Below are 15,744 nucleotides of genomic sequence, written 5' to 3' on the forward strand. Positions count from 1 at the left end.
ACAGTCATACATAGCATTGACTGTAACGCACACTTGTCTAGCCTGCTGCTAGGTCACTTGTGTAAAACTAAGTTTCATATCGTGACCTGTCTCGTTTTTCATGACTCTTTATTGAACTCTGTCAGGCTAAAATTCTCCCTAAAGACAAGCTAAAATGTTAAAATTTAGCAAATGTTTAGTGAGAAATAGTCCTATTTTAAATTATTCTAAATCTCGATATGAGTTCATACTACATGTAATATGAGTTTTAAAATTTGCATTCTACAGCCTGAGTTCAAACGTATGATTTGTAGTTTCATTTTCCTCAAACTATAGCTTTGCTTATTCTAGAAAGGTGCTTTACTGAGAGAATACCTCTTGGGCTGAACTCGCTTGTGGCAAATGGCTGGCAGATAGACATACATATTGCAAGAAAAACATATACATGCTTTTAATAGGGAATCTGCTGGAGTTGCTGAGATTCTTGAGCACTGAGGCAACTGCTGTAAGTAAGAATGCAGACAAAGAAAGATCTTTCCTATATTGCCACATTTGGTTTCGGTTGTGCTAACAATTAGTGTAGGATGGTTTTGAGGTGTTGCTGGTTTTTTTTTGTTTTTGTTTTGTTTTGTTTACAGATAGGGAGATTTGCATGTATATTCTCTTTATTTATGCAGAATTGCTGTAAACAAAACCATAAGTGTCACTTTGGGATTGTGGCAGTTTATTGAAGTAACTAAAATAATTTTAATTTGAATTTAAATCTTGTATATGTGTGTGTGTGTACATATATACATGTGTATATATGTGTGCGTGTGTGTGTGTATATATATATATGTATATGTATATGCCTATGTATGTACACACTTCTGAATAATGTCAGAAGTACAGCAGGAACTACTATGCACTTCCTGTTATTTAAGCATGACTGTTTGATATCAGTTCCTGTAATAACAGTTAACTTGGTATGTAACTCTTGTCTCTGCTTCACATACACAGTTGCTGCTGACTACTCATCTCTTCCTTCTGCCCAGCGCTGCTTCATGGGAATTCATGTAATGTGCTATAAAAGCAGGGCTTTAAAACATCTTTCCTAGAGAATTCAGCAACGTGTTGAATTTAATAACATATTTGGTCCTTCACAGGGCAGGGGGCTTCAGTCCCCTCTGCTTGCCTATTAGCTAAGATCTACCATTTGATATTACAGGGTGCTTCTCCCATGTTACTAGGTCAGGTTTTAAGAAAATGTTTTCATGGAAGAATTAAATTCTGTTAAAGTGTTTCTGTTGTGCCCAAGAAGGACTTGGGAGTAAGTGAGAAGGTGACTGCAAGGGCGAAAAGGATGGAAGGAAATTAAGTGTCTTTCATTCTGGATTGCCATGTGCTCATGAATGTAGAGTCAAAGTGATGGATATTAGGCCGCACAGCCTGCAGAGCATTTGAAAATACTACCTTTTAAAAATACATTCTTTATGACTTCCTGCTGCAGTGATTTTAAGTGAAATACAGTGGAGAGATTTATTTAAAGTTTTAGCTATCCCTATCTTCTGTCACATCCCCACTAGCTCCTTAATGAAGCTTAGTATTATTTATCAGAAATAATTATACACAGATGGAGCATTTCTGACAGATAATGGCCTCAAAGTGGAAGGTTCTCTCCCATAATGAAGAATGCCCGTACTTTAAATGTCGTCTTTGATTTTAATTTAAGGGTGTCTTTTTCTGTGTAAGATTTATTTATTTTGTAACAAGTTCTATACACTATACGCTGCTCTCCTTACAGCCATATTCCTCAAAGAGTGATATTTTGCAGTGCAGTAGGATGATGTACAGCTATGTGCTGTACTGAATACAACTGCAGTAACTCACCAGCAATCCATGTATGGGGTCATTAAGTCAATCCTCATCAAAGCGTGGAAAGATCGGAGTACTGAGAAGGATCCTGTTACGGGAACTGCTGGTGCTTTACATGGCTTTTTCTTCCTTTTCATGCTTTTGAGAGGAGTCTCATATCAAGACATCTGCCATAGTAGTTTAGTCCATAGGATAAACAGATTGGATAGAATTGCAACGAGCGATTTACATAATTAAAAAATTCTCTTCGTCATGTTGTGAAAACCAAAGAGAACCACAGAAATTTAGTATGGTAAGATTCATATTCTCTGTTAGAAAAGGTGAGGGTGTGTTTTTCTTTCTTTCCTTCTAAAAGTAGCCACTTCTCTGTTGACATTTAATAAATGAGCTGGGAGAAAAGTTCCTTGGATTTTGCAGGAGTTTGGTTTGACAATATGCAAGTACAATCTCTGCTTTTTTGAAACTGATTTGCTTTTCCTTCAGAGATGCATTTAAATTCCTGAGTGTCTTGTGTACACTACCAAATTGTAGTAACTTTTCATCTCCTGCCACACTCGGTGCTGAGCGATCACCTACTCAAATGTCTGCTTGGCTGATTACTTGCTCTTTGTGTTTGTAGATGGAAAGCAGTTTCCAGTTTTACAGTTGCATTCTACAAAAATACATTAAAAAAAGAATTATGCCCAAAGACAGCAACACAAGCTTTGAGATTGCTTTTATTTCTCTTTGCTTTTTTTGGAAGTATTATGTATCACTGATAAATTGTAACAGTATTTTTTTTAGGAAAAGAAAGCATTTCATTTTTTTTTAATATATGCTACTTGAGCTTCCTTTTTTTGTCTAAAATCTTTAGTCTATATAGTGTCAGTTTTAAGTTTTTTTTTTTTGAAATAAGTTTTTGGAGACAAAGAGTATATCAATATTGATATAGTAGTTAAATCAGACTAACTTTTGTTGTTCTTCTCTACATGCAGATAAATTTCTCTCTATTAAGTTCTCCTATATTTTTTTAATGTTTTTCTTCTTCTCCATGTCTTCTCTTCATTCTAAGCCTAGTTACTTCAGTAGCAGTCACCATAGGAGTCTGTTGCTCTGGCAAGATTTCCTTTCCTCACTGGGTGCTGGGTTTGGGGGTTTTGTTTTATTTTTGGTTTTTTTAACAGAGAGAAGAAAGGGATTTGACAGGGCTCCCTTCTCCTCTCCTCTCCCAGCACTCACTAAAAATCTGCTTATTAAGTAGAGTTTTATGTATTTTGGTAAAGAAAAGGTCACACTGCATAGGAAATAATTTTCTTGGTTTCATGGCTTCATTGCTTTCTTCAGGGCTGTCATATTATTTTTCTGTCACTATGTGAGTAGACTTAAAACTGACGCTGCGCAGGTTTAAAGCTAACTCTGTGGTGTTACATGAGAGAAGAAATGTCAGTGTGAACAACTCCAACTCTGGCAGCTGGATCAGACTTGATATTTCAGTAGTTCTTAGCTTCAGTTGACGTGATTTTATTTTAATTATGTGCTTAAATCTTGCTGACTTCCTTGATTTAACCAGAGTCACAACAGCAAAAGGACAAAAGGGATGTCCGATATTTCCAGAACATTAAATGCTCCACGTTTCTGCACAGAAGACTTTTTTGCTGCATTTTAAATGGCCAGATAGGGTTTTCAAGGCTGAATGTTTACATAATTTGTGTAGGTTTTGCATGACCTCCAAAGTTTGGACCATTGGGTGTCAAGCTAACCATTTAAAAAAAAGAAAAAAAAAAACTTAAATGCATGATTTTCAAGACAACTTTACAGAATGCTTTAAAATATTGTTTGTTTTATTAAGCATTTGGATGTGCTGCAAGCACTAAAATTCCTTAATTATGAACATATTTTGGGGGTGTTAAGTTATGTACGTACAGTGTACTACATCTGAGAGAGATGAACCAGGCTTCTGTAAAAGGGCTCTGGCAAAAAGGTGAGATATGGTTCTTTTTCTACAGCACTATTGGATGTTTAAACTCTGAATTTCGTGGCTAGGGACTTGTTGAAGCATGACCACTAAAGCTGTCATGCTAAAAAAAGTAATAATTTTTTTCCTGTGTTCTGTGAATTAAAAATTCGTGTGTCAGCTTTGTCAATAGACTCTTGTGAAGAATGCCTAAATGTGCTTTTTTAGCTGTTGTTGGTGAAGGACCTCATCTCTGACACTACGCACAAAGTTACTAGTGATTTTTAAGTGCTTCATGTTTTTTGAGTTTTGCCTGGGTTTGTCAGCAGAATCAGAGATTGACAACTTCCCTGGGTGTGCTATGAAAATATTTCATGTTTTATATTATTACTGTAGTATTCTTAGTTGTTTTGTGCCTTTTAAATGAGGACAGTGATTTTTAAAATGAAAATTGATCTTGGATACCATCTGTTGCATACTGTTTAATGGCCTGGCTTTGAGAATGCACTTGCTTGTTGCAAAATGAGCCATTTTTTCCTGTCTTTTCTTTAATTCTTGCCACGGGGAACTTTCAGTCAAAGATAAGGGAGAAAAGAAAAAATTGTGTGCGCGCTTTTTTATAATTAATTGTGTAAAGAAACCAAGCTAGCTGTCTATTTTTGTCTCACTCCTCCTAGATGAGTGTAGAAAATAATTTACATTGTTGCTAACCTGTTTTCTTCTGATACTGATTTGTAGGCTTTTCTCTGACCCAAAAGAATGCGGTAACTATTAAAATTGTGCTGAGCTGCAAAACTAGCCTGTTACCTGACCACATGATTTAATATTGCAATTAAACTTGCACCTATATATAAATGACAAAGATTCAGACAAGCTGGTGATAACAAATAATAATTTTAAGGTTCCTCATCTATGATAAGCTCCCAAGACCGACACACGTTCTTTCTTCTTTTACTCAGTTTTGTGTATCTCGGATCAGAGCTGAAGAGGACACACACCACTAGTGTAGAATATGCATCTGGCTCTCGTTAGAGAGGCAGTCGTCTTTGAATCTCTATGGCACTAAACAAGAACTAGAGCTTTTCTGAGACTTTTTTTTTTTTTTTTKTTAATGTAGATAACAAGCATAATGTATTTTATATCTTAAGGGATACTTTGATAATTTTTCTAGCTTTTTTTAAAAAGATATGCTTCTTGATACTATTTAATGTTAAAGATAAGAGTAATCCAAGTTTTCACTTTGATTATCATCAAACTTGGTTTTTCTTAAATCTATTACAAAATATGTAACTTTTAATATTGAGGCAAATATGTTTTGTCTGGAAAATTGCATGAATAGTTTCAAGTATAAAACTCTATTGAGTGGTAGGATATTTCAGTTATCTATTAGGAAATGTCATGAGTATTAGGTGTTGGTGTAGCACATATAGGAAGTTAGATTTTTTTGAATTCAAATTTTTAGTAAAATATAATGGCATGAGGATCTTTTTATATGTTTCAGCCTAATCCCTGCAGTCCCAATTTCATTTAAAGAACAATCCTGGCTCCTCTTATGTGTTATGCATGTAAACTGGAAAGATTTTGCATGTAGATTTGTGAAATAAACAGTCTTTTCACACTTGCTGCATAATAATTTTGAAGTCTAATGAAGACCAGCAAAATAGTACCACTGTTACGTGTTCCCTGTGGTTCACAGCCACTTTGCAGTGCAGAGTAGGCAGTGTATTCTGGGGTCCCATTTATTAAAGTGAAAGGACCCCAAGGAACACGAAGCAGGAACACGGTCATGCAAGAAAAGTGTGGGTGCGAGCTGCACAGCTCTTAAGGTTATGTAGAAATTATTTCTAATAATTTAACTGCAGGTTTCGGAAGCACAATTTTATACTTCAAAGCAGGAAAGTATGGGGACAAATGGGGAAACTGAGGAAAAGCATGTTAGCTATGGGGTGCAAAAAGTGCTGCAGTCTGAGTGTTGTCTCAGTTTACCTCATTATAGTTGTGTGCTTTACCACGCAGCAGCAGCAAACTGGCTGGTTTTCACTTCCATCTTTAAAAACTGCATGAGGCTAAAAATCCACACAAGTAAATAATTACAGACTTATAAAACTAGATTTTAAAAAGAATATGTTTGCATGTGATATAATCCTCGTATCTGTTTAGTAGGGATATAACTTAAATTATTGTGCAATTCATGCATTGTGCAGCAAATAAGCAGTTAAGTATATGAAAGTGTTTTTTCTGTAAAGTGTATTCTGTCTACGTAGACAGAAATTGGAGACTTAGATTCCCTTTTGTTTATGTATTTGTGCTTGTAATCGATGACTGTTTTCAAACTCAGTTGTGCAGATTAATTAGATTATGTCTCTACTAATTCAGCAAATGCGCAACTAGGTTAATTGTTTGGATAGGTTTCCAAAGAAGTGTTCTTTCCTGGATGGCAAATAGCCATAAAATTCTCCCTGTCCTGACTATGGTGCTTCTCTCTAAGGATATTCAGCTTTTGCTTGACTACCTTCTTAAAGCTGTTATATATGGGGAGTTTATATGCTTTTTCTGGGGGAGGAACTGTCATAGTACTGAGAGTTCAAAGCAGTCTTCAAATGTGCTTATGTTGCTATCAGTGGAGATTAGTGAGCTTCAGGCTTTTTTAACTCATTTTCATCGTGTTTCTTGTTTGTTCACTATCTCACTTACAGTTCCCATGCTAGCTATAATTATTTTTATGTATTATCACACTCTTGGGCATTGTGCTCTCACACAAGGTTGGTTTCGGTCCAGTCTGCGTCTCCTCTTCTGATCAGTAAATACTTCCCAGTGCTCTTCAGATCCACCAGACTTGAATATTTTGTGTTCAAATGCAGCACTTTCTCCAACAGCCAAAAGAGAGGTTGCTGTAGTCTTTCTCCTGTACAGTATGTTTTGATTGAATAGAGTCAATTCACTGCAAAAACTTTAGGAAGGGGGAAATAACAAGTTGCCCTCACTCAGGGTATGTCTGCCAAGGCAGGTGCTAACTGGCAATTGCTCCTGCCTTTCAGGAGAGGAGGCAGGCAATGAATGCAGAAGGGCATGCTAACGGTCATGTTAAAGCAAGATATGGATATATAAATATTAACTTGTATATACAAATATAAATAATACATTAAATTATACTGGTTTGGAGAGTTACCAGTAAAACTGTTTATGAAGTCTTGCTTGCTTTTTGAGCTACACGGTTTTTAGTAAATTGACAACCTGCTTTTCCAAATTGATGTTCTTAGTGCACTGTTAATGGCAAGTCACAGAAGGCTAGTGATACCAGAAGGCAAAAATCGCTAAACACGGCACTGCCACGTGACTAAGGCATTCTGATCTTTTCTTATATTACAGTGTTCAAGTTAAAATTGAAGTATTTTGTTTGTCCTTTCTTGATTCTTAGTGTTTGAAATTGCAAACTCTGTGATTTTTTTTTTCCAATGCTCCTGATTTCTACAATAACTTTTAGTATTTTTGCACTTTCAGTCCCCTGCTCTTAGAATTATGTTATTGCTGGACAGCAAGTGCTGTTTGGAAAAGGGGTAGCAAACACTAGAAAGTGTAAACCAAGGGGGAAGGGGGGAGGAGGAGGAGCTATGCTTTATTCCGTTAACTGGATATAGAGTAGAAAGATACCTTTTACTGAGTTTTAAATCTGTTGCTTGTGCTGAGAAAAATTAGCAGTCTACCGTTTTATGGGTTATGTTAGAACATATTTGTGGCCTTTCACCGTGCACTGAAGTGTTTTGTGAACCAGTTAAATTCCTGTGAAACTGATTTTAGGAACAATAGTACAGCTATATCCTGAAACATGTTCAGAATAGTATGTTAGTAATAAGTCGTCTGCTGTGTGTAGCCAAGAAAGAATAGTATCTATTGTATCTGACCTTTCTTTCATGCAAAATTTTCATCAAAGCTGTAGCCCTTCTGTATTGGCTGCTGCTAGTTATACCAAAAGATTTGGCATAATGACTTCCATGTAAAATTGCACAGTCAAGCCCTTATTTTACAGTGTTGTATTATGCATGACTTTTTCTAATGCAGGAACAAAAAACAGCAACAGAAGAAAGTACTGCAAAGGACCTGCGGCCTTCACTGGTTACTAGGCACTGTGGTGTACTTGCATGCAAATCCCAGGCTATTCATTGTTGAAACTCCAGTGCTGTGCTGTGCAAATTGCAGCTATGCAAAAGTAATACATAATAAGGGAAGATTAAAGAAAGGAACCTATGTAACACAGTGAGGTGAAGAATGCATACCAATCTGTAGTAATTTAGAGTGATAGGTAAATGTCTTTTATTTAATTGAATGCTGAGAGCATCAACTAGTGTAAATATTTACTGTAATAAAATTGCAAGGATTTGCAATTTTAAGTCTTATTTAATAATCCACATTGATGATACTTGACAGTGATACCTTCAATGAAAACTGGAAGAATGTAACTAGAATTATTTGAAGAAGAGATGCTGCATCTTAGGAGGCAGCAATGTTCTAAAATCAGTGTGTTGCAAATCCATATTTCATTGTATGTTTTGCATAAACACAACTAGAGTATTTTTTTCTTTAAAAGTTGAAACTGCCCTAACAGACCTACAGTGCAAATTTTTAATAAATATCCTAAAGGTTTCTGTAGAAAAATTGGTAAAAGGTCTGTTGTAGTACTGTTACAGAAAACAGGGCAGCATTTTTCTTCCCAAATGCACCAATTTAAGCCTTTTACAATAGTTTTACTAGTGTAAATCAATCTGATATTTCCTTTTTTATATATATTCTAGCCTAGTAAAAGTAAGGATATGAAAGAAATATTTGAACTCAACAGTCTCTCAATGTTACAAAGCAATGGGTAGTTGCCAGTGCCATCAGGCCTGGGATGAATAGCAACAACCAGGAAGCTTGATCAGTCCATCCTGGATGTTCCCCTGTTAGCCAGCGCAGGCATCCAGTCCCCTCCCCTACGCCGCCCAGTCCTCCTGACTGCAAAAGCAGATTTGACTTTTGCCATACACTCAGAACAAAAAAATATGATTTATTTTCTGCTTCAGTTGCAGTGATCGAGCCCCTAGACAGCTATATTACTCCTTTTCCCTGTTTCTTAACCTTCCTTTTTTGCTGCCCTTGTACCTCCCTTCCTCCGTCTCTGTCTTCTCCCAGATAAACAGCCCTACCCATAATTATTTCTTCTTGGTTGGTCTCACTTCTGCTACATCCATACCAAATCAAAATTTGGTAATTGTAATACTTACCAAGGAGCTGTTGACCTTGCAGGACTGTTGTTGAGCAAAAGCTCTCCAGCGCTTGCCTCAAACTGTCTGTGAAGTTCAGCCATTTCTCACGCAACCCTCTCCATAGCCACATGCCAAACCCAGCCATCCCTTAGGACACTATCCGTAACTTGGTGTCAGCTTCTTATGCTGTTAGCTGTCACATCCAGCAACTTGTCATGTCATGTTCGGTAGTTTCCCGTGTCCTGTTCGTTTAGCTGAACCTCAGGCCAGGGCCTGGTGAATGGCAGAGTCCTTTGCCTGCAGCCCCAACACTCGTGAATTTGCCTTTAGAACAAACACTTTATAACCATTTTTAACCATGTTTAATGTGGTGCATGTTGCCAGTGGGACTCTTTGGGAGAACAGAAAGCTTAGAAGTTTTTCAGTCCTTTTCTGGAAAACTGTGAGTGTGAAACTTGTAAGTTCTTTGCTCCCAAGTGCATTTCATTTAAATCAAGTGCATTGAAATAATTTCCTTGCATCTTCCCCTCCCAATTGCAGAAGTTCTTTTTTATAGTGTTACAATGCTATGAGTTTTACAGGGTAGACAAAGTTACCCAAGACCTGCTCCTGATAGAAAAATAGAGGTTAAAGAAAAACTTGAGGGTGGGAGCAACTTTGAGAGAGAAGCAAAGGGAAATAAACAGCTTGCTGCCAATCCAGATCTGAAAAAATCTTTGAAAAGAAGGAAAGTAGATTGCCATAGTCACAGTGCTGTTCTTCCAGCTATGCTAATATTGTATAAATAATGAGAAATAGGATTTCTCAGGGGTTGGTTGGGGGGAGAAGGGCAGGCTTACGTTAAGCTCATCCTGATATTATACTAAGCTCTGCTATATTGCCAACATAATACTACTACATTACCAGCAGTCTAGTGCAAACTTAATTATTGATATTCTCATAGCCAAATTCTACTAGCTCTAACCTAATTTCAGGCTCTCTAGCTTTATCCGATTTGTAATATCCAATTATCAAAGCTATGATGTATTATTACTGCTGGGAATGCCACTGTCAATTTGTCTTGGCTTCACCATATGTGGGGGGGAGGTGGGCTTTTTGTTTTGGTTTGGTTTTTTACTGCAAGTCACTTAGTACACTGAATTGGGTTGTTAGTTTAACAAGATCTCTGGAGTACGCTTCAATGATGATGCATGTGGAGTTGCTACAAAGCCAGAAAGCAGTTTACTACCAAGCAGATACCAGATCAGTGGGAAAGTCCAGAGGTCAACAACAAAACTTAACTATGAGAATGATTTATTAGAATGTGCTTTTGCTACATTTTTAAAACATAGAACAAGGTAAGAGGCAAAATCTGTACATCACTGGGGTCAGTGACAAGGTTTCTGTTGAAATCAGGGAAGCAGTCATTTCTTCTGTGTGTTAGTTGTAGGTTAATTAAATAAGCTTCTACCTTTGTTCCAACATGAATCACATCTTTGTTAATGCTGGAAAAATTACAGTTACAATATGTATTTTTCTTAAAAGGTCTTTTAAAATGTTTATGAAGTATAACATAACCTGTCTCTTCATTCTAACTTCTCCTCTAGTGTGTGAGCGCAAGACATGTTCTGATTTGACTGGGAAGGAAACACTGAAATTAGTAGACTGCTACCGTACGTTCTTTTCCAAGACATGAGAGATCCTCAGTGTTTCTGTGTTCCTAAGTATAAACTCACTGTGATTGTAAATGTTAAATATTGGTTAATATTGTGACACTTATGATCTTCTCTGTTTCTAGGTGGGCCATGCACAGGTACAGCTCATGCCTCATTAACCACACCAACCAAAAGATCTTGTGACTCAGGTATGTGCATTTTGTGGGGGTTGAGGAATTAGATTTTGCATAATATATAGCTGTATTATTATAATTTAATAATCGGGGTACTAACTGTGCCTGAAGAATGCCAAAAGAAAATAAGCATTGTTGATTTGTTGTCAGAAGTACATATGTACTTGTGTGTGTGTGTGTGTGTGTATACAAACACATATACAGAGGTTGGTGTGTGTGTGTGTGTATACATATATATGCATATACACACACACACATATATATACACATGTATGCATATATAGAGGGTGCTTATAGGAGGAGAAGGACAGATAAGCTCATCTCAGAGTTCTGTTAAACATATTTCTCTAAACAAACATTACCTGAAAATGTAGTATGTAAACATAAAAATATGGAAGTAATCAGTTTGATTTAAATGTAATGATTGCTATGCTGCTTTGAAAAGTCTCTGTTGAAAGGCAAAGTATGAAGCAGAAAATGGTTTGGAGTGCAATTGACTTTGCTTTCCTTGATTGAAGACACAATGTAGACAAATGATGTTTGCATTAATTGAGACTAAATTAAACCTAATTTAGATCCTTTCCATGATCCTCTTTCTCCATAGAGGGCGTAGGTGGATGGTTTCTCACAGAAGAGTCAATGATAGTGCTAGCACATAAGGTCATTGCAAGACTGAGGTTCCTGCTTCCGCAGCAGATCTGTCGTAAGGAATCATAAGAGCACTGATGCAGGCAAGCAGCCAAAATCAGGTTGGCTCCAACCTTTTTCACACTTCAGTTTTGCAGTGGATTAAGGCAAGCTGATATGCTCCTTTCCACCAGCACTGTTATGGGAAGCAATAACCTCAAGTGATGAGGCAGTAGCAGGCATCTAGGGAGTGGTAAATTCTAACCATCTGTAACTGCTTCCGAAGTAATTTTTACTTATATTTGCATTTATGTCATATAATTTAGCTGTATTGGGCACAGAAGGGAAGAGTATTCCTGTTTAGTTAAGATCTCCTATTCTTTCAGAAGGCAAACTTCCTCTGAAGTCATTCCCTCAAAAAGTTTTTTCATATTTTCAGAATACTGCCAATTTATGATGGTTTTAGTTATTGTATGTTTAGCTGAACTGTGGTTATCCCCTGTATGCATTTATTAGCTTGTGACAAATACATGATGATAATTGGCTTGGTCCACAACTACAGAAAGTTAAGTAAGAAAAGCTGCATTTCCTTGTCCTTGCTACAGGAGCAGAGATGCATAATAATCTGTGACAGTGCAGGAATGTTGTTTGTCAATGAATTTCTAAGTTTGGTACTGTAAGGTACTGGCCCCAGAATTTGAGGACTGTAGATTTTCTTTTTACTGTAGGCATGGAGGCATACCTATACAAGAAGGAAGGTTTGACACTGTATCCCTTGCAAACTAAGCTGTTTTACCCATGGTATTACCAAATTGTATTTTCTTTATATGTTATCTGTTGTAACGTTTAATGCAATTTTCATTAGAGGGTTATTAAAAAGTTTTTTATGATGTTATAAATCCTGAAACCTATGATTAGTGTATGAATTTTTTAAAATGGGCTTGTGATTAGCCAAAAAGCAAGTAAGTTCGCTATTTGCAGTGCCATATGGGAATATCAAAAGCTGCTTAGATTAAAACAGATGAAACTACAATACATGTTGAAAATGATCCATTAAATATTTGGGTAACTTTCCTCCATAGTTCAGTTATTTCTATACTAATGTTTGATCCCTGCATGCTTAATATGCTCATCATTTGGTATGTTTAACAAGAAAATAGAGATCTTAATCTGGTGCCACAAGTTTCACCTTTAGTCAGCTAAACCAAGTGGTCCTACATTGCCACATCATTTGCTCAGTGATTCTGCATATTCTGTCTGTAGTCCTTTATACTTAAGTCCCTTACAATAACCTCACTGCCAGGAGATAAACCTTTTTTTTTTTCAAGCTTGCAAACTTACTTTTTCAAATGCAAACCGTCAGTGCTATTTTAAAAAAGAAAGTTTTCAAAGACTGCATTTGGGAATCTAGATAAATATGGGAACTGAAAAGAAAGCATTAGTTACAAAATATTAGCCAGAAGTAGTATTTAGAGATGACATCTTCAGGCTGAAGCAGCAGACTGTGTAGCTGAATATTTCACATTGCATTCACTTCAGCTTAGACTCGCATGCCTAGAAAGTTATTTAAGTGAATAGGTCAATACTGTACATTCTGTATAAGCCTCTTTCCTGTATGGATACTACATTTCATCTACTCTGAAGAATGTTTTGGTATGAGCTCCGCTATATAAATTTTTGTTTCCCCTTCAAGCATAGTTTTTTCCTGCTATAGTCTGCAGTATACCAGTATTTGAGACAGAAAATCAGAAATTTGACCTATTTTTGTTTCATGCAGATTCCTTTCAGAAGAGTATTAAGGAAGGCATAAACCTTTAATATTTTAGCATTTAATGTAACCATTGAAGAAATATCAAAACAATCAATCTGTCAAGATAGAGAAAAAGTTCTTTTAGAAAAAAATGTTTTTACGTTGTGCGCTTGTCAACTTGCATGCTGGAGGAGTTCTTCAGACAAAATTTACTGTGACACCAAATAGTGTCCTCCTCTTTGCCAGGATCATTGCTGTGGTTGAAAGAGTATTTATATTCCAAAGTGTGCCCACAGGACAAGGATAGTAATGCAAAGATGAGTTAAAGCCTTGGGATCATTAGTTTGGATGATGCCTCATAGGTTTTGGAGAGCCAGTGATCTGAAGATTTTATAGGAGAAAAGATGGGACTGTGGCCTGGGGTGTAGCTTTTTCTTTTTTTCTTTTTTTATGTATTTTTATTTGTTTCTTAATGGCTAAGAAGTAAAGTTATGATCAATCACAGATGCTATTACTGTGAGGCTTAATCTATTTCATAGATACAATGAGATATGCATCCATATCCCATTTATATGGGTGCCTGTGTTGTGAAAGCGCAGTGCTAAATAGTGCATTAGTCTTCTTTCTCTGCCGCACAACTTAAAGGTGATTAAATATGCAATTCAAAACAGCCAGATTTTAAAACATTTTCATGTAGCTTAAAGATCCATGGGAAAAAAATGAGTGGAACTGTTTAAGTGCCCTCAGATAGTTTTTAATTGTGCTTCAGCATGTGTAGTAGAAATAGGCAGATAAAAAGCAGTAGTAATACCATCAATCCATAGATCCATGAATTTGGTGAATTTTTAAGTAACTTATTTTATTTCTCAGTAGTGGTTCATGAGAACCTTAATATTCTATATAGATATATGTGCAAATAGCTCACATTTTGTGGGGCTCTCTGTCCTAGATAGGTGTGGTGAGTTTCATAGTGTACAAGATTACAGTATCTGTCATATGCTGCATGCTTGTATAGTTTAAAGCTTGAGTCTGAAAGATGCAGACAGTTCTTCCACTGCTTCAGCAAAGGAGCTAAGCAGCTATATAATCCTTTTTGAAGTTTAAGGTTTATGTATTTGCTTTGTTTTGTTTTATACTCAGATGCATGTGTGTGATTGTAGCCATACTAGAACTCTAAACACCACGAGGCTGAACGTGCACTGTCAAGAGGACAGCCTTTTCTAGGAAGGGCAGGCCGTGGCAATGAGAATCACGTGAATCATCAGCCAGAGCCAAATACAAGAAACCATTCCGTTATATGATTCTTTTTTTCTTTTTATTAAGCAGTCCTTATGTTTCAAGTAAGGACGAAAAGATCTGGTCCTCCATTAATTAGGTATTTTATTACTCTGGTGTGGTCAGTGGCGGAGTAAAGAATATACAAAATGTTAGTGAGGGGATTTTATAACATTAAAACATTTTTGAAGGTTTTTTGTTATTATTCCGTGGGACCTTTAAGGTGTGTTTTAAGGTATTCTACATTGTTTGACTTTTGGAGGGCACTGTGTTAGAAAGCCAACCTTCCTAGAGCCCTCACACTGAAAGCAGAGTGATGATAGAACAGCCTTCAAGCAGCATTGTAAATCACCCAGGCCTGGCAATAACAGTGCCCATTAGAGACTTTTTTCCCTCTCTTTCCTCTGCTCAGCTCCCAGCTGTACTAATAGAACAGCGCATCAAGCAAGGCTGTAAATAAAAGTTATTACCTAATAGGTGAGCACTGAAGTGGAACGGACGGGAGCGGAGGCATGGAGGCCTTATTACTGCTCATCAGCAATTATAAACAGGATAAAGTGTCTGGGATTTGCACTGATGCAGCAAAGGCTAATAGGGGCTGGGAGATGACACTGTACCCTGATTAGATGATGTATGTTGATGGGCTTTTACTGCCTCATCTTGCTGCCTGTTTCTGAGGTGTGTTGTATAATCTGTTCTGTACTTCCAGATTCATCTGGACAGACAGCTCGATTTCCTCTGAGCAGCAGAGGAGCTTAGTATTTGTTGCACATCTACTTTGCAGTAGTTTCTGGTGTCGGTTATCTAAGAGCCTTCTCAAAGTGTTAAAATTATTGTAGATTAAAATCCTCCTAATGGTAAGGGTCATAGTAGTCATACCTGTAAATTTTAAAGACTTGCGGTACGTAGGATTTATTCTCAGTATCATGTTGTTAACTTTACACAATCACTGTTATTAATTTAGAATAATGGATATGGTCACCTGAAGTATTTTTTCACTACATAAATTCCCTTTATTTTTACACTAAATGTGTTACAGCTAGTATGGCTGGAAAATCCAAATAGATGGGTTCAGGGTCAATGTATCAAAAAGTTTATTAAAAATAAGCTGTCATTGTGATGTTGTGATGATCCTTGCCTGTGAGTTATAAAAACTTCTGTTCTTCTTGGGAAGATTTTTAAGAGCTTGTCAGCATGCAGTGATTGGTAATATTCACAAAAAAAGTCTTTCTTGATTTTTTTTTTTTTTTTTTTTTGG

The 15,744-nt window shown here is 36.6% G+C and overlaps 1 protein-coding gene across 2 annotated transcripts in view; it reads left to right on the forward strand.

The window, feature by feature from the left end:
* The window catches only part of ZFAND3 (zinc finger AN1-type containing 3), a 116,610-nt gene that overhangs the window by 65,633 nt on the left and 35,233 nt on the right, over window positions 1-15,744 (forward strand). For both annotated transcript variants that reach the window (XM_085320594.1, XM_085320586.1), the window contains exon 5: window positions 10,784-10,849. In XM_085320594.1, coding sequence (XP_085176720.1) covers window positions 10,784-10,849 — 66 coding nt within the window. The remainder of the gene's footprint in view (window positions 1-10,783; window positions 10,850-15,744) is intronic.

The sequence above is a fragment of the Rhea americana genome, unplaced genomic scaffold (genome assembly GCF_003343005.1).
Source record: "Rhea americana isolate MKP2758 unplaced genomic scaffold, rheAme1 scaffold_119, whole genome shotgun sequence".
Classification (NCBI taxonomy): domain Eukaryota; kingdom Metazoa; phylum Chordata; class Aves; order Rheiformes; family Rheidae; genus Rhea; species Rhea americana.